The sequence below is a fragment of the Ursus arctos genome, unplaced genomic scaffold (genome assembly GCF_023065955.2).
Source record: "Ursus arctos isolate Adak ecotype North America unplaced genomic scaffold, UrsArc2.0 scaffold_19, whole genome shotgun sequence".
Classification (NCBI taxonomy): Eukaryota; Metazoa; Chordata; class Mammalia; order Carnivora; family Ursidae; genus Ursus; species Ursus arctos.
The window spans coordinates 50127765-50155355 of NW_026622863.1; the positions used below are offsets into that span (position 1 = coordinate 50127765).

The 27591-nt window shown below is 58.4% G+C and overlaps 4 protein-coding genes across 13 annotated transcripts; 1 reads left to right on the forward strand and 3 right to left on the reverse strand.

Annotated features, from left to right (window-relative positions):
• Nucleotides 1-54: 54 nt before the first annotated feature.
• RPL18 (ribosomal protein L18) lies at nt 55-3812 on the reverse strand. Its single transcript, XM_026481913.4, has 7 exons — nt 3707-3812; nt 2446-2532; nt 2021-2128; nt 1452-1550; nt 754-877; nt 602-671; nt 55-170 (listed from the first exon to the last, which is right to left on the reverse strand). The coding sequence occupies exons 1-7, from the start codon at nt 3707-3709 to the stop codon at nt 95-97; spliced, it is 567 nt and encodes a 188-aa protein (XP_026337698.1). The 5' UTR covers nt 3710-3812; the 3' UTR covers nt 55-94.
• Nucleotides 3813-4000: 188 nt separating this feature from the next.
• Nucleotides 4001-12327, forward strand: SPHK2 (sphingosine kinase 2). Of its 8 annotated transcripts, none has more exons than XM_048223832.2 (7): nt 4012-4127; nt 5120-5274; nt 8214-8700; nt 9553-9702; nt 9857-9951; nt 10042-10157; nt 10587-12327. In XM_048223832.2, the coding sequence occupies exons 2-7, from the start codon at nt 5236-5238 to the stop codon at nt 11686-11688; spliced, it is 1989 nt and encodes a 662-aa protein (XP_048079789.1). In that variant the 5' UTR covers nt 4012-4127; nt 5120-5235; the 3' UTR covers nt 11689-12327. The 8 variants fall into 8 exon arrangements, with proteins under 8 accessions (XP_048079793.1, XP_048079789.1, XP_044234065.1 ...); XM_044378130.3 differs by having other exon boundaries at nt 4045-4127; nt 5032-5274; XM_048223834.2 differs by having other exon boundaries at nt 4121-4453.
• A 177-nt stretch (nt 12328-12504) lies between these two features.
• On the reverse strand, nt 12505-18460 carry DBP (D-box binding PAR bZIP transcription factor). 2 transcript variants are annotated; one of them, XM_026481912.4, is made up of 4 exons: nt 17622-18460; nt 16344-16754; nt 14502-14713; nt 12505-12990 (listed from the first exon to the last, which is right to left on the reverse strand). In XM_026481912.4, exons 1-4 carry the CDS (start codon nt 17758-17760, stop codon nt 12775-12777), a joined length of 978 nt encoding a protein of 325 aa, XP_026337697.1. In that variant the 5' UTR covers nt 17761-18460; the 3' UTR covers nt 12505-12774. The 2 variants fall into 2 exon arrangements, with proteins under 2 accessions (XP_026337697.1, XP_057170519.1); XM_057314536.1 differs by lacking the exon at nt 17622-18460 and adding an exon at nt 17186-17596.
• A 323-nt stretch (nt 18461-18783) lies between these two features.
• Nucleotides 18784-24687, reverse strand: CA11 (carbonic anhydrase 11). Of its 2 annotated transcripts, none has more exons than XM_026481910.4 (9): nt 23664-24687; nt 23501-23575; nt 22620-22762; nt 20916-21101; nt 20601-20696; nt 20365-20437; nt 20112-20266; nt 19703-19868; nt 18784-18912 (listed from the first exon to the last, which is right to left on the reverse strand). In XM_026481910.4, the coding sequence occupies exons 1-9, from the start codon at nt 23728-23730 to the stop codon at nt 18887-18889; spliced, it is 987 nt and encodes a 328-aa protein (XP_026337695.1). In that variant the 5' UTR covers nt 23731-24687; the 3' UTR covers nt 18784-18886. The 2 variants fall into 2 exon arrangements, with proteins under 2 accessions (XP_026337695.1, XP_026337696.1); XM_026481911.4 differs by having other exon boundaries at nt 22620-22732; nt 23664-24402.
• Between the last annotated feature and the right edge of the window lie 2904 nt (nt 24688-27591).

Genomic DNA, 27591 nt, shown 5'->3' on the forward strand with positions numbered 1-27591 from the left:
CCCACCCCCTCCCATCCCCCCTCCCCCCTCCCCCCCTAAACAGAGAGAACCATCAGCATTCAAAATCTTTTTAATAACAAGGCAGGATCTGGGGTTAGTTTTTGTAGCCGCGGCTGGCCCTCCGGCCTCTGGCGCGCTCGAACTTCCGGCCCTTGGATCTCACGTAGGGTCTGTGGGGAGGGAGAAGAGGGTGAGAGTGTGCCCGCGCCAGAGTCACGGACAGGGCGGGCTCACAGGCTGAGAAATTCCTAAGCAGCTCTCACAGAGCAGTACAGGGTCATGGGGGGAGGGTGACACCAAGTACGCTGCTGGGAAAGCTGGGAAGGGCAAGAGGCTGACTCCATCTGGGAGATGCAGACCGCAGCCTGGCACAGGCCCTGAACACTGCATTTATAGGGCTGGCCGTGCAGACATCTCAGCAACAGGGAGGAACAGCTTTAAGCCAAGCCTTGAGGAAAATGCGGGGAAGATGAGGTGGGGAGTTCTAGGGAGGGCTGGGGCTGGGCCAGTGTGAAGGGGCCGGAAGCGTGGCAAGGCCGAGATCCACAGGGTGGGGTCCCGGGAAAAGCCAGAGCCAGACAGCAGGGCTGGGCATACTCACTTGGTGTGGCTGTGCGGGGTTCCCGGGGCCTTGCCGAAATGCCTGTACACCTCTCGGCCCTTGCGTGGACCTGGGAAGAGGAAGGGAAAGATGGGATCAGGCAGGGACCCAACTCCAAGAAGTCACCATGGGAGCCACTAAACATCACTCACCAGAGAGCAAGACAGTGCCACAGCCCTTGGGGGAGTCCAGGGCCAACTGGTCAAAGGTGAGGATCTTGCCTCCAGCTTTGAGGATGCGGCTCCGGGCACGGCTGCTCACGCGCAGCGCGCACACCTGGGGGACACACGGGACAGGCACGGTCAGACCCCCCCCTAAGGCCCCCCAGGGGCTGCTGGGCCTTCCTCTCCATGGCCCTGGCCCAGGAAAGGCATCTAGCTGCTTGTGGAGCCCAGTAACACCACTAGAGAGAGCTTCCCCAGCTGACAAGAACTATTCTTACCAACTTATATCCAAAACCCCCTTTGAGGCTCCAACAACCCGAACTTACTACGGATAAGGAAAGAGAGACATTAAAAAGCTTCAAATCGAGATTTCTCGGCCAGTTTGTGTCAGGCTGTTAAGGCCTGAGAACCAGCACCGCCATCAGGGAGGGACCCAGAAGGGTCCTGCCCGGGAACACCCACGACGGCTAATGCCAAGGACTATCTCCCTCCAATCCTGCGAGCCACCTGGACTAGTAGGTGTGATGCCTGCCGCGCCCAGAGGAGAGAGGAGACTGGGGATGCACAAGCCTCGTGGCACCTCTGACAGGGGCGTCAGCAGAGTGACGACATGAGCAGGTCCACAGACCCCGCTTGTGAGCCTGGGCTCCTGCCCACCACCACGCTCAAGCCCCCTCCATGCTCACCTTCAGTTTGGGCACCTCCTGGACGCGCACGTCGTCGGTGATGGTCCCTACAACCACGGCGGTTTTGTTTTCCCGGCCCGGCAGCTTCATCTTCCGGATCTTTGGGGGGGGGGGGGACAAATACACACTAAGGAAGCTCCTTCTGGTGTTTAAGTCCAACCCCACTGCGTCAGGCTTCCCGAGGATGCAGACGGTTGGGCCCTGAAGGGGATAAACCCACCCACGCCTCACCTCTCAACCAGCACGGGCCTAATCTCGGGTCCAGCCCGGGAAAAACTCCGGAGACAAAATGCAAGCACAGTCCCTTCAACAGATCTCTCCTTCGAGAGCTTAGGACATGTAAGACCGGCCTCAGTGACATGAAGCCACCACAACCGCCCCACTTCACAATGAGATGAGCTCAAGCCACTCAAATACCCACTGCTGTTCAGCTACAACCCCAGGGTCAAGGGTCAGAGCTCTGTGTCCACCAGGGGTGAAGTAAACCAGCTGATGTCCAGGCCCCAAGCCCCCCTCCCTGAGCCCAGCTCTAAGACACAATCCAGTCGTTCCCCCAATCAGCCCCTCACCATCCGGGAAAGGGACAGAGGTGGCCGGTTGGTACGACTCATGAACAACCTCTTCAACACGACTTGGTTAAAGGTAGAGTTGGTTCGTCTGGCCAGAAACCTGTAGAGCTGGAGGAGAGAAAAGGAATGGGAACCCAGGGCAGCCCACACCCCTCCCCCACAACCTTCAATTGAAAGACAAACATGGTTTGGGTTGGCAAGGTTTTTATGGCTTTCCCCCCATCCCACTGAGCCGCAGAGAGCCCCCCAAATTCCCTCCCCCGTCCCGAGCTGTATGCAGCCCAGAGGCTGAAAACATTGAACCTCCAGAAGCCTTGGGCAGAACCACAGATGTGCGCCTGCCCCGCAGGCCCCTGGAGCAGCCCGGGGCCCAATACAAGAACGCCAGTTCTCGAAGCTGCAAGGGTCTCAGGCCTCAGCCTCACCTTGACCAACAGTCTCAGGTAGATGTCCTGGCTCTTGGGCTCCTTGCGCCGGACCTTTCGGTCCTTGTTGTGGCGGATGTCGACTCCCTGCAGAGTTAAGAAGGAGAGACCATGGACCCAACTCTGATCTGGCAGCTCACTCGCCCCCAAAACGACTGTATTCTTCTTCTCCGAGGAAAAGCTAGGGCCCCAGTTCCCAAAGAGACAACAAATCCCAGGTCCGCCCGGAGAAGACGTAAAGCCACTTAAAAAACTTTCTGGGCCTCAAATGACCCCAATTTAAGAAAAATATGAGTTCTACACAAAAAGTCTTCAGCACATGGCACCCTGAAAATCTTTAACACAGCAGTTGCGTGAACTAAGAATTTTTAACTCTTCAGAAGGTGTTTTTTGATAACACAGGCCAAGAGCAGACTCTACCTAATAATACAGCAAAGAACCTTTATGTGGAACTTACTCCACACAAAACCAATACTAGAATCTTCCATGCACGACTTCTTTCAATCCAACAGCCTTATGAGGCAGTTCCCCACTTTAGCTGAGAAAACCGAAGGAAGCCACAATTTCCACCACACCCAGCTGCTGTCCTGAGATTCTCTAACAGGCTGTGTTAGGAACTGTAAAGAACTACTAAACTCTTCGTAGCTCCCTTCTCTCCGGCACTTAACGTATGCAGTAATCTCTGATGTGTGCTTCCTACAACTTCTTCCCCAACGCACATCTGTGACAACAGGATTATCGCGTCCCCAATGTACAGACCAAGGAACTGGGGCTACAAAAAGGAAAAGCAAGATCACAGGCTGGACAAGGAGCCTGGCCGCAAAACCCGGCCACTGTACGGTGGAGACCCTCCCCCCCCCCCCCCCCGTCCCCCGAGAACCCAACGTTCCAGGCCAGGGGAGTGACAGGTCCAGGTAGAGGCGACAAAAGACAAGAGGTCAAGATGTGAGGCCAGGCTCCGAATCCCGGCTCTGCTATTTCCTGGCATTGTGACCCCGGTCGCACCACTTAACCTCCTTGCGCCTCTATTTGGTCACCTACTCAACTGGAGCTTTAATAATAAAAGGGGACGGGAGAAGCCGGAGGCTGCTAAGACTGATCCATCCCTGGTCTTCGAGCCCCAAAATTGTCCCCTCCACCGAGGGAGTCGCCCCCTTCGAACTCCCCTGACATCCCTGCTCGCCTCCAGGACTCCCCCAGCCTAAGAGCGCGACGGATGGCGGCGGATAGTCGACCCCGGAGCGTCTCAAAGCACGCTCACCATGATGGCGCCTCCTGCTCAGCCAGGTCCGGAAAGAGAGAACAGAACCCGGCGTGGGCGGGGAAAGCCTTCAGCTAGTGGCGCCTGCGTGACGTCACACGGCCGCGACGCGGCGCTCTACTCGAGTCGGGCCTCTCTATGGCGAATCGCAGAGCGGCGGAATGGGCGATTCCGGAATAAGTGGAAGAACAACCCACCAGGAACAAGCGCTACGTCAAGGACTAGGGGTGGGTGGAGAGCCGTCGGGGGCCTCTCTGGCCCTACCCAGTCCCTGTTCTCGATAGTCTTCCGGAAAAAAGGGATTTGGGAGCTAGAGAGATGTCGCTCGGCGCCAGGAGGTCGCGGCGTACGGTGACGCTCTGGCCCGACGGCGACGGCCTCTCTGTGGCTCCTGGAGGACCCGGCGGGCCGCGTATTGGAGGTAAGGAGGCGGAGCTGGCGGGGCTTGTCAGGACCTCAGGAAACCTCTGACCCCACGCTTCAGGCGTTTCCTTATCAGGCTCACCTCTCTTATCTCGTGCGGCGCTTCTTAGGCGCAGCCGCTGCTCTGGAAGTCCTACCTGAGATCTAACCCGGGAACTTCTTGCTGCAGCCCAGTCTATAGCATCCTCTATTTCCAATTTTTATATTCGTCTTCTCCCCCTGCCCCTTCTCTGACCCCTCCTCAGCCTCTACCACTTGAGGGCTGCTTTTCCCTTCCGGAGAGATTCGAGTGGCCCCGCGCGCTCTGTGTGAGGGCTTTGCACGGTACTGGAATGCGAAGGAGGCGCACTGAAGCCGCAGGCTTGGGGTGTGGGGTGCAAAGGGAATGGGTAAAAGGCTCCTGAAAGAGAAGGGAGAAGAGACTTGGAAGGAGATAAAGATTCAGAGGGGAGGAGGATTGGAGGCCCAGAGCGGGAGTGGACAGAGATGGAGAGTGAGGGGAATGGAGACTCGGGGGGTGAAAAGGAGACCTAGAAAGAGAGGGAAGATGGAGATTCGGGGAGAAGCACAGACATAGAAAGATGGTGAGATGGGGTCTTGTCGGCTGTAGCCAAATTCAAATTCTGGCCGTGCTAATTACTAACAACAGTGTGACCTTGGGCAAGTCGCTTAACCTGTCTGTGCCTTATTTCCTTATCCGCAAAAAGGGGATAATAGGCTTGGCACACGGAGTATTTTCCAGCTTTACATAAGTTAGTATAAATGCTTAGAACAGTGCTTTGTATATAAGTGCTCAGTACAAATTAGCCTCCACTCCTATTGTTAGCCTATCTCGGGTAGGACCAGATGGACTGGCTGGGCCGTAGCGAAGCCGACCTGTCCCCTCTTTTCTCCTTCCTTAGGGAAGCCCTGCCCCTTTGGCCTCCAACACATCCAGCCCGGCCTGCAGTCTGCTCCTGATGCTCATACTTACTCACCTGTCCTCCACAGAGCCTAAGGCCAGGTCCCCGCTGTGAGGCCTGACTTCCTGCCCGTACCACCCTCCCATGGCCTGCCACCCAGGACCAGGGTCTTGCTGATGTGGTAGCACAGCAGAGAGCCAGCAGATGAATGGACACCTTGAAGCAGAGGAGCAGCGGGATCAGGTAAGGGTCCCTCTGAAAGTTAAGATCTCCACAGCATGGGACACAATTTCCTCCTTGTCTCTGTTCCCTTGCCTTGGTGACTTGGTCTCTGTCTTTGAGTCCCAGCATCTTTGTCGGTCCAGTGTGACTGCTTTTCTTTCTCCCAGACTAAGGTGTGTATTTCCCTGTCTCTCCTTCCTGGGTTTCTGTCCCCACCCGCCCTCTCTGGGTATTTCTGTGGCATATATTATCTGGTGCTGTTGCTACTCTGGGTTGAACACAAGGTATGTTGTTTGACAATAAAAGAACGTCCTCCATTCATCGCTTTCTAGCAAATTCTGTCCCTGTCTCTTTCTGCATGTGTCTTTCTACCATTCTGTTTCTTGGTCTCCTGACATTATTCTTGCCTTGCTTTCTTTCCACCTCACTATGTCTTTGCCTCTCTATGTCTCTCTGTCAACATTTTTGTTTTCTGTCTCTCGGGCTCACTTCCTCTCAGCATTGTCCTCCTCGAACATTGTCTTCCTCCCTTACCCCTGGCCTAGAAGTCTCTCTCAGATACTGTTTTCCCCCATCTCTCTCCTTGTTTCTCTGTCTTGCCATGTTACTGGGTCATTCACTAGGCAGATGTCCATGTTATGCTGCCTCAACTCTGGTTTGAGTCCAAGGCAAAGAGTTGGTGAATTAATGGGAGCCTCTCCTCCCTGATTTTCATTCCAGAAGTATCTGTCTCCATCTCTGTGTCCATCATTTTCTGGGCTTTCTTGTGTCCTTAACCTTGCATATTCTCAATTCTATTGTCTTTGTCTCTTTGTATATATCTCTGTTTGTCTGACTTTCTGTAACTATCTGAAAAACAGACAGCACTCTCTTTCTCTAAGTCTCTCACTGCCTATGATTCTGCTTTTTTGGGTCTCTTTTACTAACTCCATTTGCATAGCTCTGGGTCTTGTTTACCTGTGTTAGGGTCAGTCTCTGTCTGCAGCTGAAGATCTCCTCCGTCCTGCCTTTTTTCTTTTAAAAACTCAATGGATGGGGCAGGGCTACCACTTGCCCTCCACAAAGATGGAGCCAGCGGCGCTGGCTGTGGGGTCGTGACGCCGCCTCTGCTGCGCGTGTGCCCTCACTTACTATGGCAGCTGATCTCGCGAAGCGCGATGCCCCGCCCAGTTCTCAAGCTCGCCCTGGGCAGGCCCCTGCGCCAAGCTCGCGAGCTGGCCGGCCCCGCCCCCCGCGCGCCCTCACTGGCGCGGCTCAGACCGGCCGCGCGCCCATTGGCTGAGCGGATGCACACCCTCCCCCCACCCCTGGGTCTGATGGGGGCGGTTGGTGCTGATTTGAGGGGCCGCCTGGAGGAGGACTCGGCGTGTGAGGAGGGTGCGGGGGTAGGGTCAGGGACCTGAGTCTGGGGGACCGCGGGACCAAGAGGAACGGAGACGCAGGCCGGGACTGGGGTATCAGGGGTGTGGGATGGAGATGGAGAACCAAAACCGGGACTGAGGGATCCAGGAATGGAAACCCAGGTCTGGGACTGGGTTCTGGAAATGGGGTGGGGATGGAGGGACCGGGATCGGAGAAACCGGAGACAGAGACTCAGGCTTATGGAGTTGGGGGGGCGGGACCTTCTGATGGAGACCCAGGCCCAGGTCTGGGGGACCAGGGTGGGTGGAGAGAATGGAGACCAGGCCAGAGATTCGAGGACCTAGGGACAGAGGCTCAGGCCCAGGACTGGAGGAGATCTCGGACTTTGTATCTAGGCCTGATTAGAGCTCAGGGATGGGGGCGCTGGTCAGTGCAAGCTTAGGGGCGGGGCCCGAGGGAGCTGCCCAGGGCAGGGAGCAGAGGTGACTCCTGAGGGTGAGTCCACAGATGGGGGTGTGTCTGGGGCAGCACTGGGCCTGGGAAGGTGAGGGGCAGGACTGGCAGCTGGCTGGGTGGGCGGGGCGGTGGGGAACAAAGGTGAGCTGGAAGGAGACAGAAGCTGGGCAGAGGGCAGGGGGAAGGCCTCTGGGGAGGGGACCTCAGGCCCGGCTCCCACCCCCTCCCTGGAGAGCAGGCTGCCAGACGCCCAGGTCAGTGCTCGGGGTCCAGCTCTTGGCCCCTGTCCCTCGCAGGCGCCTGCATGTGGCTCCTCTAGCTCTCTGACTCCCTAGTTCCTCCATGTCACATGCCTTTCTTGGTCTCTCCAGCCGTCTGCACCCCTCCGTCCTGCCCCTCCTATCTGCTCTTTCTCTCCTTTGTCTTTCTGACCCTCAGAGGACCTCCTGGAGCCCCTGAACTCTTACTCTCATCATCCTGGGTTTCATCTCATTGAAGCTGGTTGTCTCCTTCTCTCGGAGTTTCTCTGGCTCTTAGACCTTATCCCTCTCTTTCTTTGTGTCCAAGTGTCTCTCCCGTGTAACTTTCTCCATCTGGAGATGACCGTGCGCGCGTCGTGCATGCGTGTGTGTGTGTGTGTGTGTGTGTGTGTGTGTGTTGTGTTCTCTGTCTCTGCGTATCTCCACCATCCGGCTCTCTCTCCTCTGCCTTATCCTTCTCCAAAGCCCTTACTATCCAGCACACTATATATTTGACTTCTTTCTCTTGTCTTTCTGTCTTCTGACGAGAATATGAACTCCATAAAGGCAGGGATTTTTGTCTGTTTTGTTCCCTGCTGTGTTTGCTGGGTCTGGCACTGTGATTGGCACATAGAGGGTACTGAGTAATTATCTGGGAAATAAATGAATGAACATGTGCATGCCTGGCTGTCCACCCTCCAGGATGCTGGCCTTCCTGTTCAACGGGCTTCTGCCCTGTGTCCTCAGGGTCTCCCCACACTTGTCTGAGCCTGTCTGTCTCTGATGCTCCCATCTCGCTGTCACCACCCCTTGTTGTCTCCTGTCCACAGGCCCTGCCCCTGCTTCTCTCTACCTGCCACAGGGGTCTTGGACTCTGACTCCTGCCCTCCTCCCTCCCCACAGAGGCCAGACCAGGAGCTGACCTGGAGCTGGGGCCACAGGCCTAGAAGCGCCCTGGACAGGGCTGAGGCCATGGCCCCCCCACCACCGCCGCCATTGGCCGCCAGCACCCCGCTCCTGCATGGCGAGTTCGGCTCCTACCCGGCCCGGGGCTCCCGCCTCGCGCTCACTCTCACACCACAGGCCCTGCACATACAGCGGCTGCGCCCGAAGCCCGAAGCCCGGCCCCGGGGCGGCCTGGTCCCGCTGGCCGAGGTGTCAGGCTGCTGCACCCTGCGGAGTCGCAGCCCCTCGGACTCGGCAGCCTACTTCTGCATCTACACCTACCCGCAGGGCCGGCGCGGGGGTCGGCTCGGGGGCCGGCGCAGAGCCGCCCGCACTTTTCGGGCCGACGGGGCAGCCACCTACGAGGAGAACCGCGCTGAGGCCCAGCGCTGGGCCATTGCCCTCATGTGTCTGCTCCGTGGACTGCCACTACCTGGGGACGGGGGTGAGGCACCACGCAGCCGCTCTGTCCTAGGGCCACCTTAGTGTCTCTGTGGATTTCCCTCTGTGGACACCTCTGTCTCTTCTCTACTGTGTGTCTGTCTGTGCTGTGTCTCTCTTGGTCCGTATTGAAAGAGTGATAGACACAGGGATGGGGTAGAGAAGGAAGAGAAACCACAGGCAGAGAAAAATGATTTGTGTCTGCTGCTCTCATAGATTTTTGTCTCTGTCCCCTCCCCCGCTTCCATGAGCCCTGACCACACGGATGAGTCAGAGCTCCACGTCTGGTGAGAGCAGCAGACTGAGACATGATTAGTCACCACCCAGGGTGACAGGCACTCACAGAAGTCCCCTGAAGCGTTCCAGGAGCCCAGAGGTCGCATCTAATCCAGCCTCTGAGGGTGGGGGGGAGTCAGAGAAGGCTTCTGGGCAGAGGCCCCCACCCAGGCTCCTCAGTTGAGCCAGGAGGTAAAGGGTCAAGGGTCTGCATCTGGACCCTGCTGGCTGTCTGGGGGCCCTTAGGGATGGTGACAGTGAGGGAGCCTTGCACAGCGGAGTAACCTGATCCTGGATTCCAGGTGTTTGAGGATAAAGTGGAACCCACAGCTCCCCTTCCTACTCCCACACATGGGTCCAAAGGGCATGGGGATTAGACACGCGAGCCCTGCCTTTGTCTCAGCCCCTGGGAGAGGGGGGCGGGGCTGCACACCGGAGCCTGGGCACCCGAAGCCCTGGAGAAAACCTGAATTCCCAGCAGGCTGCTGTGCCTGCTCCACTGGGCTGTTTGCAGTTCCAACTTCCAAGGGGAGGGGCCTGGGTCTGTGGCCTCTGTAGACTCCTTCCCCTCTCTTTGCAGAAATAACCCCCGAACTGCTGCCAAGGCCCCCCCGATTGCTCCTATTGGTCAACCCCTTCGGGGGGCGGGGTCTGGCCTGGCAATGGTGTAAGAACCATGTGCTGCCCATGATCTCTGAAGCTGGGCTGTCCTTCAACCTCATCCAGACAGGTAAGGGCCATGTCAGGATGGAAGTAAGGGCCAGGCCCGGGGCAGGGGTGGGGGGGTTGCGGGCAGGGGGCAGGACTCCTGAGTTCTGAGTCCTGGGGAGTGGTGGTGGGACAGAGTGGAACAGCCTGGCTCACCACCTTGTTCCCCACATTAGAGCGGCAGAACCATGCCCGGGAGCTGGTTCAGGGGCTGAGCCTGAGCGAGTGGGACGGCATCATCACAGTCTCGGGAGACGGGCTGCTGTTCGAGGTAGGGCAGGGGCACCCTGCCTGAGCCCTGGGGGATTCTGGAGGCTGGCTCTGGGACCAGGACCCAGGTGGCCGGTGTCCCACCCTGCAGGTGCTGAATGGACTCCTAGACCGCCCTGACTGGGAAGAAGCTGTGAAGACACCCGTGGGCATCCTCCCCTGTGGCTCAGGCAATGCCCTGGCTGGAGCCGTGAACCAACATGGGGGGTAGGTGGGGTCCCAAGTCCGCCAGCCTGGGACCTGAGGGGAGGGATGAGCCCTCCTGCAACCTGGCACGGCTATCCCCACATCTCCCCCAGACAGTCCACGGTCAGTCAAGTCGATCAGTCTTGACTGGGCTGCTCCCCTCACCCCCGCCCCCGCCCCAGACATGTCTGCCTGTCCGCTCCCAGCTGTATGCCTAGTGCCCAGAACTGTGCCTGCCTCACAGGTGGCACTGAGTGAATGCTTATGGACGAGAGAACAGACAGGGAACCTGGCTCAGTAAGACGAGTCCATCTGGAGGTGGCCAAACGGTCCCCCTGCTGTCTGCGCCCCCACCTTTCCGTGTCTTTCTCCTGCCACCCTGCGCTCCATGTCTCTCATGCCACCCCGTTTACTCTTTCCCCCTGTGTCCGTCCATCTCTGGATGTGAAGGTTTGAACCTGCCCTGGGTGTCGACCTGCTGCTCAACTGCTCGCTGCTCCTTTGCCGGGGTGGCAGCCGCCCGCTGGATCTGCTCTCTGTGACGCTGGCCTCGGGCTCCCGCTGTTTCTCCTTCCTGTCCGTGGCCTGGGGCTTCGTGTCAGACGTGGACATCCAGAGTGAGCGCTTCAGGGCCCTGGGCAGCGCCCGCTTCACACTGGGCACGGTGCTGGGCCTCGCCAACCTGCACACCTACCGCGGACGCCTCTCCTACCTCCCTGCTGCTGTGGAAACTGCCTCCCCCACCCCTGCCCATGGCCTGCCCCGTGCCAAGTCAGAGCTGACCCTGGCCCCGGCCCCGGCCCCGGCCCCGCCTGTGGCACACTCACCCCTGCATCGCTCGGTGTCTGACCTGCCTCTGCCCTTGCCCCTGCCCAAGCCTGCCCTGACCTCCCCTGGCTCACCTGAGCCCCTGCCCATCCTGTCCCTCAATGGTGGGGGCCCAGAGTTGGCCGGAGACTGGGGTGGGGCTGGGGATGCCCCACTGTCCCCAGACCCCCTGCTGCCCTCACCACCTAGCTCCCCTAAGGCTTTACTGTCACCCATCACCGAGGGGGTCCCAGAAATGCCAACCACCTCTGGGCTCCCACCTCCCACCCCTGATGCCCCGGGAGCCATCTCTACCAGGGGCCCACCTGACCACCTGCTCCCTGCTCTGGGCACCCCACTCCCCCCAGGCTGGGTGACGCTGGAGGGGGACTTTGTGCTCATGTTGGCCATCTCACCCAGCCACCTGGGGGCTGACCTGGTGGCAGCTCCCCATGCGCGCTTTGACGACGGCCTGGTGCACCTGTGCTGGGTGCGTGGGGGCATCTCGCGGGCTGCGCTGCTGCGCCTTTTTCTGGCCATGGAGCGAGGTAGCCACTTCAGCCTGGGCTGTCCGCAGCTGGGCTACGCCGCGGCCCGTGCCTTCCGCCTGGAGCCTCTCACGCCTCGCGGCGTGCTCACTGTGGACGGAGAGCAGGTGGAGTACGGGCCACTGCAGGCGCAGGTGCATCCAGGCCTCGGTACACTGCTCACTGGGCCTCCGGGCCGCCCCGGTCGGGAGCCTTGAACCTAACGAAGCTTGCAGCCCGCCGGGGGCGGGGCCGACATTCCGAGGAGGCGGGCCCTGATCTAGGGGCGTGGCCTAGCTGCTAGAGTTAGGGCGAAGGCCTCACACGCAGGGACCCCTGCCCCGTCTCAGGATTGCGCCCGCCCCCAGGGGACCAGAGGTAATGTTGGATGGAGTGTGGCCGGAACTCCAGGGCGTCGGGGTCATCACGGTTACCGACAAATGGGCTGGCCCCGAGGATAGTGCCTGACCAATGAGGGCCGGGCTCGGTCCAGGCCCTCGCTTCCGGCTCTTGGGGGGCCAGGTCCGTTGAGGGCGGAGACTGTCCTACGCGTTGTCCAATGACGGGACCTGGCATGTACGGGCTGGGGAGGCCTTAGTTAATTGGCCAGTCAGGGCCCGGGTCTCGCCCTATCCACTCCCGTGCCTCCACTTAACTGGCCAATCAGCCCAGGAGGGGCAGGTTCCCCCGGGCCGACGCTCGGATTTGCACTAATGTTCCTCCCACCACCACCCCCCGCCGGTGGGGGCGGGGAAACAAATTTCTCCTGTCTTCGGTCTCTTGTGCGTCCCCTGATCCCAATCTTCAAAGCAATTGAAAAGGTCTATGCAATAAAGGCAGTCGCTTCATTCCTCTCAGACCGTCGCCCCTTCTGCATCCGGCAGCCCGTGGGAGGGATCCAATTCTAGGCGCTTCCAGTAGCTCCTGCCTTTTATGGACCGAAGCCCAGACCTGCCCACAGACCGCGGCCAGTGTGACCCAATGGCCTTGAACTGGGGCCAGGGAGCTGCCTCCTCCCCCACAACAGCTGGCTCTGGGGTTCTCAAGATTTATTCAGGATGTGTTAACGGAGGCGGTGGGAGGATGGGGTCCCCGAAGTGGCAGGGGCACACACACAGGACCCTCCCCGCCCCCGCGAGGGAGGGGGGAGGCTCGCTTTTTCTTAAAAATATAAATGTATTTATCTGCATCATCACGTCCCTGGGGCACCCAGCTGGCCGGCCGGTGGGCCACAAGGCGGGGAGGGAAGAGGGCGTCAGGGCGCAAGTCTGAGCGAGGCCGCCGGGCAGGGGCGGGGGACGGCCTCACAGGGCTCCGTGCTGGGCCTGGTAGCGGGACAGCACGGCGCGGTAGTGGGACAGCTCCTGGCGCACGGCCACCACTTCCTGCCGCAGCAGGGCGTTCTCCTTCTCCAGGAAGGCCGCCCGTACCGATATCTGGTTCTCCTTGAGCCGCCGGGCGTCTCGGGACCTCTTGGCTGCCTCGTTATTCTTGTACCGCCGGCTCCAATACTTCTCGTCCTGAGGGTGGGGTTTGAGAAGGCACTAAGGGCCAGAAGGGCCAGGAGGAGCAGCTTTCCTTGTGCCTTCAAGGACCAGGGGGCAGCTAAAAGACCCTCTGGAGTGCTTCTTGCCCAGCAGTGGGGCCCAAAGAATACCAGGGCTCTCCTAGGATGGGTACCCAAGGGCCTGGTTGCTAAGGAGAGTAGGCCCCTAGCAACAGCTAAGGTGTGAGAGAGTTCTCCCCACTCCAAGCAACTGGGCTTCAAGTCTCCACTGTGCAAAGCGGACCCCACCACTGCTTGCTTGACAAAGGGCCTACAGTTAACCCCTGGTTGCTAAGGATGCTTGTTCCCTAGCAACGGGGCCTTCAGGGTCTGAGGGCTTCTCCCAGTAAAAAGCACTGCTTTATGCACCACGTTCTCAGATCCTGGTTGCTAAGGAAAGCCTAGGCTCCCTAGCGATGGGGTTTTGTGTCCCATAAATCCTCCCTGAGCTGGAGCCTTTTGACCTGGTTGTCAGGCAACTTCATCCTTCCCCAGCAATCTAAGCGGTCCCAATAACTGCTGCTAGTCTCTGACCCTCTGGCCTTGAATAGAGGCCAGAGAGCTGCCTTCTGCCCCACAGGCCCTGATTGCTAGAAGCGCTGTCCCTTAGCAAAGGAGCCCATCCTGAGACCTCCCCACACCATTACACTTAGGGTTCCCCAGTCCTAGAATCTGGCTGTGGAGGAGGACCACTCCTTAATAACAAGGACCACCCAGAGCTCAAAAAGATGCTCTCCTCCCACCCCCATTCCATTAAAGCCTAGTTCCTGCTTACTAGGGTAAATCCCGTTTGGGCCCTGTGACAGGAGAAACCACTGGTCTAGACTGGGTTTACAGGTCAGTCCTCGGGGCTTCAGGTAATTATGGTGAAGTCTGGTGAGAGGAGCCCAGGCACCCCTTACTAGGGGAGACCCCAGAACTGGCCCAGGAAAACAACAACAACAACAAAAAAAAAAAAAAAAAAAAAAAACGGTAACTGCCCCAAATCAGAACGCGGCTCTGGCTGCTAATGGGAACTTGAAGGCTCTCACCCAGGAGCAGCCCAGGCCCAGAAAGCAAGGCCCAGAGGGGCTGGCAAAGTCTGCATCCTAGGCAGATCCAAGCACCCCGAAGAGTGCCCCAAATTAGAGATCAAAGGACCAGCCCCAGCCTGGCTAGGGGCTTAGAAGAAACAGACTGATACTGCTGCTCAGAGATGCTGTCCTTAGCAACAGGGCCTGGTCAAAGCTCCAAGCCTATCCTAGTGGGTCCAGCAGGGCTAGCTGAGTCTGCACCTCACAGTGATACCATCTTCATAAATCTCAAGCCCAAACCTTGGCACCTTGGCACCCCATGGCTGTGGACGACTGATCCTTGGCTGCCGGTTTCAGAGAACCTGAGAGCTAAGCGCAGTGAGAAGCCCAGGCGTGTCTATGAGGAAAGGGCCATCCCTGGCTGTGGGACCTGTAAGGGCCATGCCTGCATCCTACATCCAGCAGTGCTCACCTTCTGCTCCTCTGGCACCTGGATCTTCCGGGCCTTCTTCATGATGGGCTGGGGCTTAAGCTCCTCCTCTGAGAAGCGATGTCTCCGAGGGTCAAAGGTCTCGTGGCCAGGAATGCTTGACAGGGCTAAATCGGCTGGGTCGGGTTCAAATGTCATCAGCACCTCCACAGTGTCTGGATCCACCGGGCTGGGTGTGTCCCGAGAGGTCAGGCCTTAGGGAAACAGAATGTGCTGCTTGAATGTGTATTTGGGGGAGGAGGGGTTCACAGAGGCTACCCCCTGCTCAGGTATCTCTTCCACCACAAGGAAGCCCCTTATGAGGTTTACCACAGAGCCCACCAGAGATCAACCTCTCTAATATAAAATATGAAGGTTCTCTAAGCTACAAAGGTGCTCAGACATCATGGAACCAATTCCACTTTTACAAACAGGGAAACAGGCCCAATTATAACTGACACACCATAAGTAACACCGGAGCCTGCTCTATTGCTTCTGAAATCTCAGGCCTTCAGATTCGCAGTTAGCTCCTTCCCCATTATCTAGCCTGAATTCTGCTTACTGAATCCCTGACCAAAGCCTAGATCCTGGGCTGTTCAGGGAAAAGAAATCCAGTGCACTGAAAAGACTTCAGGTGAGCCGCTTAGGAGCTACCGGCCCCGAAGAGTAAGGGAAGAGAAGCAGAAATGACTGAAGTTTTTGGAAGGTTGGTTCAAGAGAAGGGGCAGGGGCGGCCTGTGCCTTTAAGAGCGAGCAAGCCGGGGTCAGCTGAGGACACAGGTTCAGGGCCAGTCACGTGCGGGCGCCTGCTTTCCCGCCCCGCCCCCCCGCCCCCCTCCCAGCCGCCACGGGCGCCCTCTAGCTCCCCAGGCCACGCCCCCCTTCGCGTCACCGCGCGTGCGCGAAGTGAGGACCAGGGAGGAGGGAGGAGACGACTCACGTGGCGCGGGAATGTGCGCTGGGTACCGGAGGGCCCTCGTTCTGCCCCGAGGTCCGGCCAAGGGCAGGTGTGTCCAGGAATCCCCAACCTGCAGTCCGCCCGTGGAGACCCCTAAGTGCCCGAGGGAGCACACTTTTCCTTTTGCTCCCTGGGGTCTCTCAGCTCCAACCTCACAACTTCCAAAGATCCAGGCCCTCCTGGTCTCTGGGGAACACGCTGACAAACGGACCCCTGGACCTTCTCCGTCGCCACTGGGACACACATGATTCTGGGATCCCAGGCCCTTCCTCTCCCAGGAACATAGGAAGCTCTCGGTCCTCGCCTCAACGGAAGACCCAGAATGAAGATCCCCGACTTTTTCCCCTCCAGCAGACTCCGGGACGGACCCTAGCTCCTTTCCACTCGAGGACCCAGCAACTAGGGCTGTCAGTCTCTTATATCCTGGTGAAACAGAAGTCTGTGCCCGGACCTTGCTTTCTCCCCTGCAGAGGTCCTAGGAGCTACGGTCCTTCCCCACTCCACCGATTCCGGGCCCAGATTCAGGAGCGCAGTTCACTCCCCAGTAAATAATTCCGGTGTTCTGGAATCCCAATCCCGGCTCCTCGAGTATCCGGACCCTCAGTCACCAAGTCCCACAGCACAGTCCACACTACCGCCCGACGGGGCAGGCTTCCTGGAATTTGGGATCCCAAGTCCCTCATGTCCAATGGATCCAGGAGACCCAGTCCCTGATGCATTAGGGACAAAGAATCCGGACTCCTCTCCCAACATCTCGCGCCTAGGTAGACCCAGAATTTGGGCGCACAACCCCAGCCCCACCGTCCCGGGACCAAGTGCCGCACAGCCCTGCCCCTGAAGCTCAAGCCCCGCCCCGCCAGGGCCCTGCCCCGCCCCTGCCGTCGCACCTGCGCGGTGGCCGCCCGCGGCCCCGAGGGCAGCCCGGGTGGGGGCGTGCCCTGGGGAGGAACGAGGGGAAGCTGAGCCGCAGGAACCGGGCCCCGGGGAGGGTGCGGGCGTGCGCACCGGAGAGGGCGCCGGTGATGGGCCGCCGGGGGGCGGCGGGCTGGGCGGAAGCCCGTGCTCCAGCAAGAAGGCGTCCAGGTCCACGTACTCCACGTCGCCGAACGGCAGCGTCCGCTCCCACAGCAGCGGCGCCAACAGACCCGGGCCAGGCGCGGCCCCTGGGCGCCCCCGCGGGGACCCGCCGCCCACCACCGCCCCAGTTGGGGCATCCGCCGGGCCCGCCGTCTCCAGGCCCGGCCCCGGGACCGTGGCTGCCGGCAGAGCCGCCTTGCGCTCCTTTTCCTTCAGGAGACCTGCGGGCCAGGGAAAGACCGGGCGGGGTGGGAAGGAAGAGATGGAGAAGAGATCCCGAGACAGAGATACACGAAGAAAGGGGAGATAGAGTCCACGGGGCGGAGATCCAGAGAAAGAGGGGACAGGCGGGGGAGAGGGAGAGATAGGAGGGAAGGCAAGGACCCAAAGAGAAGAGACAGAGACTCAAGAGAGGGAAAGAGACCCAAAGAGAAGGTACAGACGGGGGCGGCAGAGACAGAGAGAGGGGGACAGAGACCGAGAGAGGGACAGCGACTCAGAAAGAGGGGAGGACAGGGACCCAAAGAGGGATAGGACACAGAACAGGGAAGGGATAGACAGAAGGGGGACGGAAGTTCAGACAGAGGTAGGTGGAGGGTTGAGCAGGTGAGAGGGAAAAAAATGACAGTTCTGTAATTTCTCTGTAGCCTACCCTCCAGCTCACTGTAGCCTCTTCTCCCCACCCCCACACTCTGTAAGGGGCAGGAAGGGGCTCTATTCCTGGGGCACATTCCTCATCCCTAGACTCCATGTGACCCCAGGAGGCCCCGCCCAAGCCCGTGTCACTACCGTGTGAGCATCCGACACACCCCCTCCCTCCTCCCTGGACCCCAGGGGTCCAGACTCTCAGGACCAAAGGAAGCGGGGGCTGGGGCCCAGACTCTTGGGTCCTCGGAGAGGAGGACTCTGGGGGACTCCTGGGTCCTCCTGGTGGAAGGACTTGAGCGCGGGTACTTGGATCCTGGGTGCTGAGGGATCTACCTAAACGCCTTAGTAATTGGGTAGACGACGATTGGAGGATGGACTCTCCGCACGTAGGAGGTAGCCCCCCGCCCCAGCACTTGGGATAGATGGGGGCTAGAACTCACAGCTGGCTGGCTCTTTGGGTTTGCTGGTCCCCTGCAGAAGGCTCCGCAGCCCAAGCAGCGCTCCCCCGCCAGGGGGGGCCCCGGCTGGGCCGCCCAGCAGCAGGGGGGCCGGGGTCCTGTCGCTCACGGGCCGCGCCATCACCGGGCACCTGCCCGCAGGCTCACGGGCTCATGGAGAGGCGAAGAGCTGGCCTGTCAGTCAGCGGCACACTCCAGTGGTTCGGGCGAGTGCCTGCCCAGGGACGGGCGAGCGTAGCTTGCAAGCCTCCAGTATCCAGAACACTGCAAATCCTAGGAGTGACGGGGATTTGCAGTCCTCAGTGCAGAAACGTGCAACTCAGGAGGGTCCCTGAAGACCATGCAGTCCGAGTGAGGGGCTGATCAAATCAGGCAGCCGGCTCTTTGCAACCCAGAGTTCAAGGGGACACAAGGCTCCTTCTACAAGGTGGGCGAGCCTGGCTCTTGCAAAATCTGCAGCTCTCTCAGCGGAAGGCGCTTTGCAATCTGCACCAAGAGGTGTGCGCGGAGGGGCGGGGGAGGGGGCAAGAGGAGGCGGCCGCCTTGAGGCGTGGCCAACGCAAACTTCTTTCGCGGAAAAAAAAAAAAAAAAAAAAAAAGCCAAACCAAAACACCCGACGCCACAGCGCGCACCCCTCCTCTCGGCCCCCGCCTGCCTCTTGGGCCAAGCACCCCAGCCGCGTGCCTCCCTCCGGCTGAAAGCGTGGGCCAATCGCGTCTTGACCCCTCGAGACGCACGGCCAATGGGACCCCTGGATCCGCCAAGGCCCGGGAGGGCGCGTGAGGGGTTCAGTGCGTGAAGTTGCAGTGCCTTTAGGTGGGAGGCGGGACCCTGACCTACATTTGCCCAATGGGAGACGGCACTGGGGGCGGGACCGTGACCCAGTTCGGGCCAATGAGGCAGGCGGGAGGGGGAAGCACATGGCTCTGCGCGTGCTGCCCGACGGGGAGGGTGAGTTGGGGGGGAGTGAAAGAGGCACCGCTTAAAGGAGCCGCCAGTCTAAATGACGGTTTTGGGAAACAGGAAGCCAAAAAAAAAAACCGAGCAGTGAGGTTTAGGAAGAGGGAGACTGGTTTCTAGAAGAAGGCTGCTTCTTCAGTACCCAAATGTTTCCCCGCCGCGCCTAGAATCAGACCACTAAGAAACAGGAAGTATTCTGTCCCTTTAATAGCTTTGTTTTGGGGGTGACTCCCCTCCCCGTGTGGGGAGACTTGGAAAGGACAGGCGCAATCCTCGATGGGGAGTCTCAGCGACCGTGGGGGGCACCATCCACTGTAAAACAGACGACACCGGTGGGGGAGCGTTAGTTTAGGGCACGATAGGATGGACCCTGCAGAGGGTTTGCAGGGGGCGGGGGCTGGGCCGCGTAGGGCTCCTACCACAGGGAGGCCGCGAAGGGGGAACCCAGCCTGTACCAGGTCGAGAAGCTGGGGGGAACGCTCAGATTCTGGACCGGCACTGGATTTAACCAGCAGGAGGCAGCAGGAGGGTGGAATAAGGACGTCCAGCTTCAGCATCGGACCGAACTACGTGAAGGTATTCATGGGGTGGGGGGGTCTGGGCCAAACCATATTGAGAAGCTAGAGAGGTGGCCGTGAGATCACAGGGTCGAACCACAGGGAGGCAGTAGAAAGGGAAGGGGATTGTACCATGTTGATTTTCAGGAAGGGTGTGTGTGTCAGATTATGGAACAGCATGAGATTGTACCACATGGAAACAGGGAAGGGATCCGGGCTGTACCATTTTGGAAAGCCATCGTGATAGAAACCACGGCCCAGTAGGAAGCCAGGGAGCTCGCGTTATATACCAAGTTACAAGTTGCAAGCAGTGAAAAGGAAAGACAAATCACGGACCAGCAATGGTCTATGGCTTTGAGGTGGACTGTACCATTTTGACACATACGTAGAGGGGAGAAAGCGAGTGCGAGCTCAGGAGGCTGGACCATACAGAAACAGCAAAGGGGTGGGTAGGATTGTATCATATTGAGAAAAGAAGGCGAGACACATAGGCGAATTAGACCAAGACGTGCGGGGGAGGGGGGATGGTGCAGACTGGACCATACCATGCAGTCGGTAATTGGGGCCTCGGCAGCGCCTCTCGGGGTGCCGCGGGTCCCTGTTGCCCCTCAAGGCCCTGTGGGCCAAGGGCTGCAGGGGCCGGCCGTTACCGCTGAGGCTCTGGAAGATCTGGGACGGAGGATTCTGGCTCAGGAGTCTCAGGGAGTGCATCTGCCGCGGAACGGGGTGGGAAACCGAGAGTGAATAATGCACGGTCCTGGCGAATGGTCACAGAGGAAGCCCCGCCCCCGGAGCAGGTGGGCGGGGTCTTATTCGGCCCCCGCCCAACCCCAAAGGTTGTGTGACCCTCCTAGCAGCCAGACAAGGAAGGAGGAGGAGCGTGGGTGAGGCCAAGAGGGATGCCCAGGCCAGGGAATGGGTTGGCCAGTCTGGAGGGGGCAGACAGAGGGTCACCTGGAGGGAGGTGATATTGAGGGCCCGGTCAATGAGGATCCAGGTGACAGTCTCTGAGCAGGGGGGTGTGCTGAGAGAGCCCTGATAAGTGATGAAGCCAAAGGATTCGGGGAACAGGAGCTCCAGGCTCAGGTCTTGAAGAAAGTAGGCATCATCTGCAGGAATACCAGGCTGGAGTGAGGAGCAGTACCCCCCTTGAACTCCCCTCCTGTGCACACACTGCTCCCCCCCCACCAATGCACCAGGGACTTACTCTTGTAGGAGATTCGGGTGATGGTGTCCCGGTTAAGGAGGCGGCTGAGGAAGGGGTTCGAGCTGCCAGCCACCTGTGTGGGGGTACGAGGTGAGGAGGTAGGAATCCAGAAGTCCAAGGCCCCAATCCCTTCCTCCCCCAGGACCCAGGACTCTGGGCCTCCCACATTCCCTCTTCCCCAGACCTGATTCCAGGCACCCAGCCCTTCCCTCCCTCAGAATCTTGCCTGGGCTCACATTGACAAAGAGGCTGAGAATGGCCAGGCCATTGGGGCCCCGGGAGGCGGCACTGAGGTTCCCGTAGAGTTCTTGGTTGAAGTGGATGAGCTGTACCTGGGAGGAGAGTACAGAGTGGGGTCCCCTAGCAGAAGGGGAGGAGAGAATGGGTGCAGCTCTGGACCCCTGGGGTCCCAAGTCAGGTTAAAGATTAGTGCTTTGGGGGGGGGCAGTTCTGTGAAGGAGGGTGGGGTGAGGCATTAAGAGAAAGGTCAGGCGGGAGGAATTGGGTCAACTCAGGGTGAAGGTCAAGGGTCAGAGGTCAGTGGCCACCACCTCAGCAGAGAAGCCCTGGTGGTTGATCTGGTGTTCAGAGCCAGCTCCATCACGTGCTCCAAATAGCAGTCGCAGTTCACTGAGTCGGTGGCTATAGAGGAGGGGACCCCCAGACACATTGACCACGGGTCGGGGTGCAGGCAGGAAGGAGACATGGCGGCCGGTGTTGTACAGTGTTCCCCGGAGCTGCAGGAGAGGTGGAAGCCGTCACAGGGACAAAGAGGGAAGGTCTTTTGCCTCCTGTGTTCCACTCCTACATTTCCTGCTTCCACCAATCATTTAATCATTCAGCATAGTTGGAACACCAGTGACTTCCCAGGGTCTGTTCTGGCCCGTGACAGGTGCTCGGTATCGGTGAATTTATTCAACTAACAAATATTTATTGAGCTGCTACTATGTGCCATGGATGCCAGGAGGAGAGCAATGAACAATTAGACAAAAACCCTGGGCCTCATGGAACTCGCGTCCTAATGGAGCAGAGGTAGACAATAAATAATGAACCATATAAGTAACGGCTTAATTAATTACATCTTATGCTCATGCGGGGGAGAACTGAGAGCTCTGAGAAGGTAAAATGGGAAACCCAGCCTAGATTGGGGTAGGGGGTGGTGGGATGAGGAAGGGCCTTCATGAGAAAGTGACATTTGAATGGAGACCTAAAGGATCAGTAGGAATTCGTTGCAAAGAGCAGGGAGAAGGGCCTTCCGGGAAGAGGAAACAGCAAGTGCAAAGGCCCTGAGGTAGACTGTTTCAGTGCTAGTGAAGGGGCCAGTGGGACCAAGATGATAGGAGCCAGATGGTACAGGGCCTTGTGGGCAATGATGGGATGTTCTGTATTCTTATTTAAATAATTATTTGATTATTTAAATATAGATATATATAATCTCATACCTGGCACAGTGCCAGGAACATAGTACTTGCTATTTAGGTGTTTGTTAGTATTACTTATCCCAATAGAAAGGTTTTGAGCAGGAGAGTGGCATGATCTGCTTTGTGTTTTTAAACATCTCTCTAGCTGTGGGGTGGAGAATGGATTGCAGTAGGCAGAAAACCAGGCCAGCTAGCACACTCTGGCATCCATCCAGGTGCAAGGTGACGGTGGGGGCAGTGGAGGAGACACAAAGTGACAAGATCTGAATGATATTTAGCAGGGAGACTAAAAAGGACCCAGGCTGGACATGGGAATGAGGGCGAGAACGGGTTGGGAATAGCACCCGGATTTTGGCAGGGGCAGCTGAGTGAAGAGGGGTGCCAGCTCTTATAGGAAATGGGATTGGAAAGTGGGCAGGAGCCTGGATGCTAGGACCACACTGCCTGGGTTTGAATCCCAGTGCTGACACTTCAGCTGTGTGACCTCAGACAAGTAACTTAATCTCTGTGCCTCAGTTTCTGCAGCCTTAAAATAAGGTGAATAGTAGCATCTATCTCATGGGGTGGTTGGGAGGATTAGCAAGCTGATCAAGCTTTAAAAACCCTGCCTGGCACGGGGAACAGTCTGTTACCATTGCTTTTACAGACACGGAAAAACTAGGAAACCACGTTTGGGGAGGAAAGAACAGGTGATCTATTTTAGAGTGTAAGGAGCCTCCTTTCCACCCAGTGTGTACCCCTCCTTTCCCCAGGCAGGCCTTCCACCTCAGCACCCCACCCCCACTCATGCCCACCCCCAGGGGATTCGGTAACCCCTCCCCGCAGGCCCCTTACCTTCTCTCCCCCAGTGCTGAGTCTCAGTGGGGGCAGAAAGGGGTCATAAAGGACCCTCTTCAGCTCCACATCCACGGGGCTCTGCCGCTTCCCCACAGCACACAGACTCCAGGCTGCATTCACCAGGCCCCAGAAAGGAGGCCCTGGAGGCAGGGGTGGGGCAGAGAGGAAAGGGGGTCAGAAATAGGGACTGGATCCCAAAGCTGGGATCCGCTAAAAAGGCTGTGTTTTGGACTCCCAGATCTCAGGAGAGGAAGAGCAGGGGATGGGGGCTCCTGGGTCTGAGGGAGGAGGGGGCTGGGATGCAGAATCCTGGGTCCTAGAAGAATCCTGGAGGAGTTTCCAAAGACCATCTAGCACCCTTCTTAATCAAACCGATCTTCAATTAAGTCATTGGGGGGAAGGAACTACAACTCCCAGCAGCCCTGAGGGTAGCCAGCCTACTCATCCGCAGCCTGCCTGCCCCAGAGCCCATGGGAGTTGTAGTTCTTTCAGTCTCCCTTGTCCCACAGCTGGATGATGAATGTACCGGGGAGAGGAGTTGCAGGAGAAGGCTGGACAAGGCAGGGGACCCGGCCAGTGAACCTCTGGTTCCCAGCAGCAGCCAGACCTACCTGCCTTTTTCCCTGCAAACCCACACACACGCTCTCTCTTGCACCCCCACGCTTCTTCCTTCCACTCACTCCCACTCACTACTTGAAATGCGCATTTATAATGTCCCATGGTGAGCTGCTGGGGTTCAGAGGCTGGGCCCAACTCCGGAGGGAGGGAGGAGGGAAGGAAGGGGCTGGGACTCCTGGGTCCTGAGAGGAGAGGGCTCCTGGGTCTGAGGAAGGAGGCACCCGGCAGCCCCGACTCCTGGGTCCCCGCCCTGGCTGCACCTGGCACGAAGTTTCCCTGGAGATTATCCTTGTAGCTCCACCAGTCCTCGGGGTCAGGTGCAGGTCCAATGTGAGCTGGGGAGAGAGCAGCCTGAACCCCTCTCCTTGGCACCCCACCCCCACCTCTCCGTCAGGAGCTCCCGCCCCAACCCCCGGGCCTTACCTGCTGCCCCCAGTGCGGCCCAGAGTACCAGCGCTCGAGGGGCGCTCAGACGAGCTGCAACCCCCATCCCTGGGAGGCCTCTGAGCAACCCCTTCCCAATGCCCTGGCCCCCTCTCTCAGCTCCTCCTTCCCCCCTCTGTGGGACCCTGTCCCTCCAGGACTTCCAGCCTGCCTCTCCTCCCTCGAGGGAGTCCCGTTCCCCAAACACCGAGGCAGCGGGGGGACTGAGACCCCCCAAATCCACTCCTCTCTGCTCTCCCCGCTCTCTGTGCCTCTCCTCCTTCCTCTCCTCTTTTCCCCAACCCTCCAGTCTCCCTCTACCTCCCGATCTTCCTACTCCTTTCTCTGCCTCCTGTTCTCCCCGGGGTTACCTCCTGGTTTCTAATCCACACCCCCTCTTCGCTCTCTTTTCTTCCAGCTCCCCCGAGCCACCTAACCCCATGTCTCCATCCTGCTTCTCTCTCCTCCTCCGGGTCTCCCCCGTCTCCAGCTTCTTTCTCGCCCAGTCTCCCCACCTCCTCCTCTTCTGCCTCTCCTGTTTCTCCGTCTCTCTCTTCCCTCGTCCCTGCTCCCTCCTCCCCCTCCCTCTCTGATCTCTCTCTGGGTGTTATTTAATTTTTTTTTGTCGTTGTTGTTGGGGGGGGGGTGATCTCACAGCAGCAAACACTCCTCGGACTGGTGGGAGGGGGGTGCCCAAGGGGCAGGATGGAGGGGTCATCGGGGGCTGATCCCCAGCTTCCAGCTGCGCGGGGGTGAGGGGCGGGGAATGGGGGGGTGGCCCGGACACCTGGGGCCCGGAGCTGGCAGTTCCCATCCTCCGCGGAAGGGAGAAGGGGGGGCGCTTAAGGTGGAGCTGGGGGAGTCCTCCAAAGTCTCGGTGCCCGGGGCCGCCGGCGCCGGAGGATCCGGGGTCCTCCGGCTCATGGGGACCCGGGTTGGAGCCTGCCGCAGCACCTGCAGCCCCCGCCCAATGCTCCAGTCGGCCTCGGCTGGGGGCCGCCTTAACGGGGCTGAGGGATCCCCTGGGAGACCAGGGTGCGGTGCGGGCAGCTGACCAGGAGGGGGAGGCAGAGACCTGGAGAGGGACAGAGCGCCGGGAGGAGGAGCCGGGGAGGCCGAGGCGCGGCCGCCGGAGATGAGGTCGGAGAACTGCAGAGGCTCAGGAAGGGAAGGGGAGCCCGAAGTAGATGCGGGGTGCCATGGCGGAGGGAGAGGTGGGGGGGTCGGGGACGGGGTGTGGGCGAGAGAGACAGAGACACACAGTGAGAGAGAGATACGGGTAGAGTGATAGAGAGAGAGGGAGAGATACTGATGGAGGCCGAGGGAGAAATACAGAGACACACACTTAGCCATAGGAGCAGAGACACCCAGCCCGCGGGTCAGAGACGCGAGAACAAGCTGCCAGGCCCGGGGGGTGGGGGTGGGGAGAGACAGAAACCGAGAAGAGATCCAAAGACAGAGAGACACAGCCAACCCTAAAGAGAGAGACATAGAAAGGCAGAGAAAGAGGCAGACACACACACACACACACACACACACACACACACACACGTGCCCATCTCTGAGTAGAGACCCTCATGTAGAGAAAGAGATCACCAGAGAGGAAGAGATGGCAGGGACCCAGAGACAGGGAGAGAGAAACAGACCAAGGGACATCAAGGGAGAGCACAGAGTCAGAAAGACAGGCATTCAGATAGAGAATTGGGACCTAGAGATGGAGGGGACAGAGACAGCCAGAGAGAGTCAGAAATGGACAGAGACAGAGAAGACTCAAGAACGAAAGGTATGTACTATGTACTGCTTATCCATGGCCGCAGAACAAATTACCCCAAAACTCAGTGGCTTGGACCAACAAGCATTTACTGTCTGTGAGTTTGGGAGTGGCTTAGCTGGGGGGCTCGGTTCAGGGCCTCACGTGAGGGTCCAGTGAGGCCCTTGACCAGAGTGCAGTGACCTGGAGGCTCGACTGGGGCTGAGGAGCTCTTCCAAGCCTCTCTTGAGGGCTATAGGGGTGCTGGCGTGACCTCACAACATGGCTGCTGGCTTCCCCCAGCGACTGATATGAGAGAGAGAGAGAGAGAGAGATGTCTTATATGACCTCATCTCCAGAATCACACACCATCACTTCTATTTTACTCCGTTCATCAGAAACGAGTCACTAAGTCTGGCCCACACTCAGAGGGAAAGAGATTAGGCTCCTCCTTTTGATGAGAAGAGTATCCAAGAATTTATAGGTTTGTTTTATTTTTTATTTTTTAATTTTTAAAAAAGATTTTATTTTTTTTTTAAGAGAGAGAGAGGAGAGAGCACAAGCAGGGGAGCGGCTGAGGGGAGAGGGAGAAGCAGGCTCCCCACTGACCAGGGAGCCCTATACGGGGCTCGATCCCAGGATGCCAGGATCATGACCTGAGCTGAAGGCGGACGCTTAACCGACTGAGCCACCCAGGTGCCTCTATAGGCTTGTTTTAAAACCTTCACAGGTTGGGGCCCCTGGGTGGCTCAGTCAGTGAAGCGTCCGACTCTTGGTTTTGGCTCGGGTCATGATCTCAGGGTCATGGGATCAAGCCCCTCGTGGAGCCCCGTGTCGGGGCAGTGGAAAGTCTGCTTGGAATTTTCTCTCTCCCTCTCCTCCTGCCCACGCCCCCCCCCCCATGCTCACTCCCTCTTTCTCTCCAAATAAGTAAATAAATCTGAAAAAAAAATCAAGATTTTACTTAAAAAAAAATCACAGTTGAGAGGGAAGAGGGAGACAGAACAATGGGGAGAGACAGACCCATGAGGCTTACAGGTCAGTGGGACACTTACTCAGAAATGCAGTAACATATGGAGAGAGAAGTCTGGAGAGGGAGGGAACTGTGGAGATAGGGAAAAGGGGCAAGACAAAGAAAATAGCAATAGCATCATCGTCGTCGTCATAAGTTACAGTAATACATAAAGTACCCAGGCAAAGTTCTGAGCGCTTTCTGTGAACTCACGCCTGTCAGCCTCACAGCTGCCCGATGGAGGAGAGGCTGTTAGCCCATTTCACAGATGGGCAAACCAAGTGTCAGAGGGCACAGGTGACTTGCCCAGGGTTATACAGGCAGGAAGTGGCGGGGCAGGGGAGGAGAAGAGAGCAAAGGGGCATAAAGAAAACACGACCGAGGCGTCCGTGCAGAAAAGTGGGGAACCTGTCAGGAAGAGTGGCGGGGAGGGGGGGGCAGCTCTGATGGAGAAATGCATCAGGAAGAAATGGCAGCCATCCTGAGCAGAGGTTCCTGGACACAGGGGCCGTGCCACCCGCTCCATAGGCTTTGTTTCAACCCTCAAAGCAGCCCCAGGAGGTGGTGGGGTGAGGATTAGCCCCATTATACAGATAGAACACGGAGGCTGGTCAGAGAGGGACGTGACCTTCCAAGAGGGAGTAAGTTGAATGGTGCCCCCACCCACACACCAAAAAATGCACCCAGAACCTAATGCACCCAGAGTGGGACCTAATTTGGCAAAAAGGTCTTTGCAGATGTAAGTAAGTTACTGACTGTGCGATCGGATCATCCTGCATTAACTGGCTGGACCCTAAATCCAATGACAAGTGCCCTTATAAGAGAAAGGCGGAGGGAGATTCGAGACAACGACGTGAAGACAGACGCAGAGGCTGGCGTGATCCTGCCGCAAGCCAGGGAACGCCAGGAGCCACCAGAAGCTGTGAGATGCAAGGAAGGATCCTCCCCTGGAGCCTTTGGAGGGACTGTGGCCCTGCTGACACCTTGATTTGGGACTTCTGGCCTTCAGGACTGTGCGAGAATAAATTGCTGTTGTTTTAAGCCACGAAGTTTGTGGTCATTGTTTACGGTGGCTGACCCCAAGGGTTAGGAGAAATAATGAGAAACACACGCAACTTTTCAGAGACAGAGACAGTGAAGGAGCCAGAGATACATGGAGGGGGAGA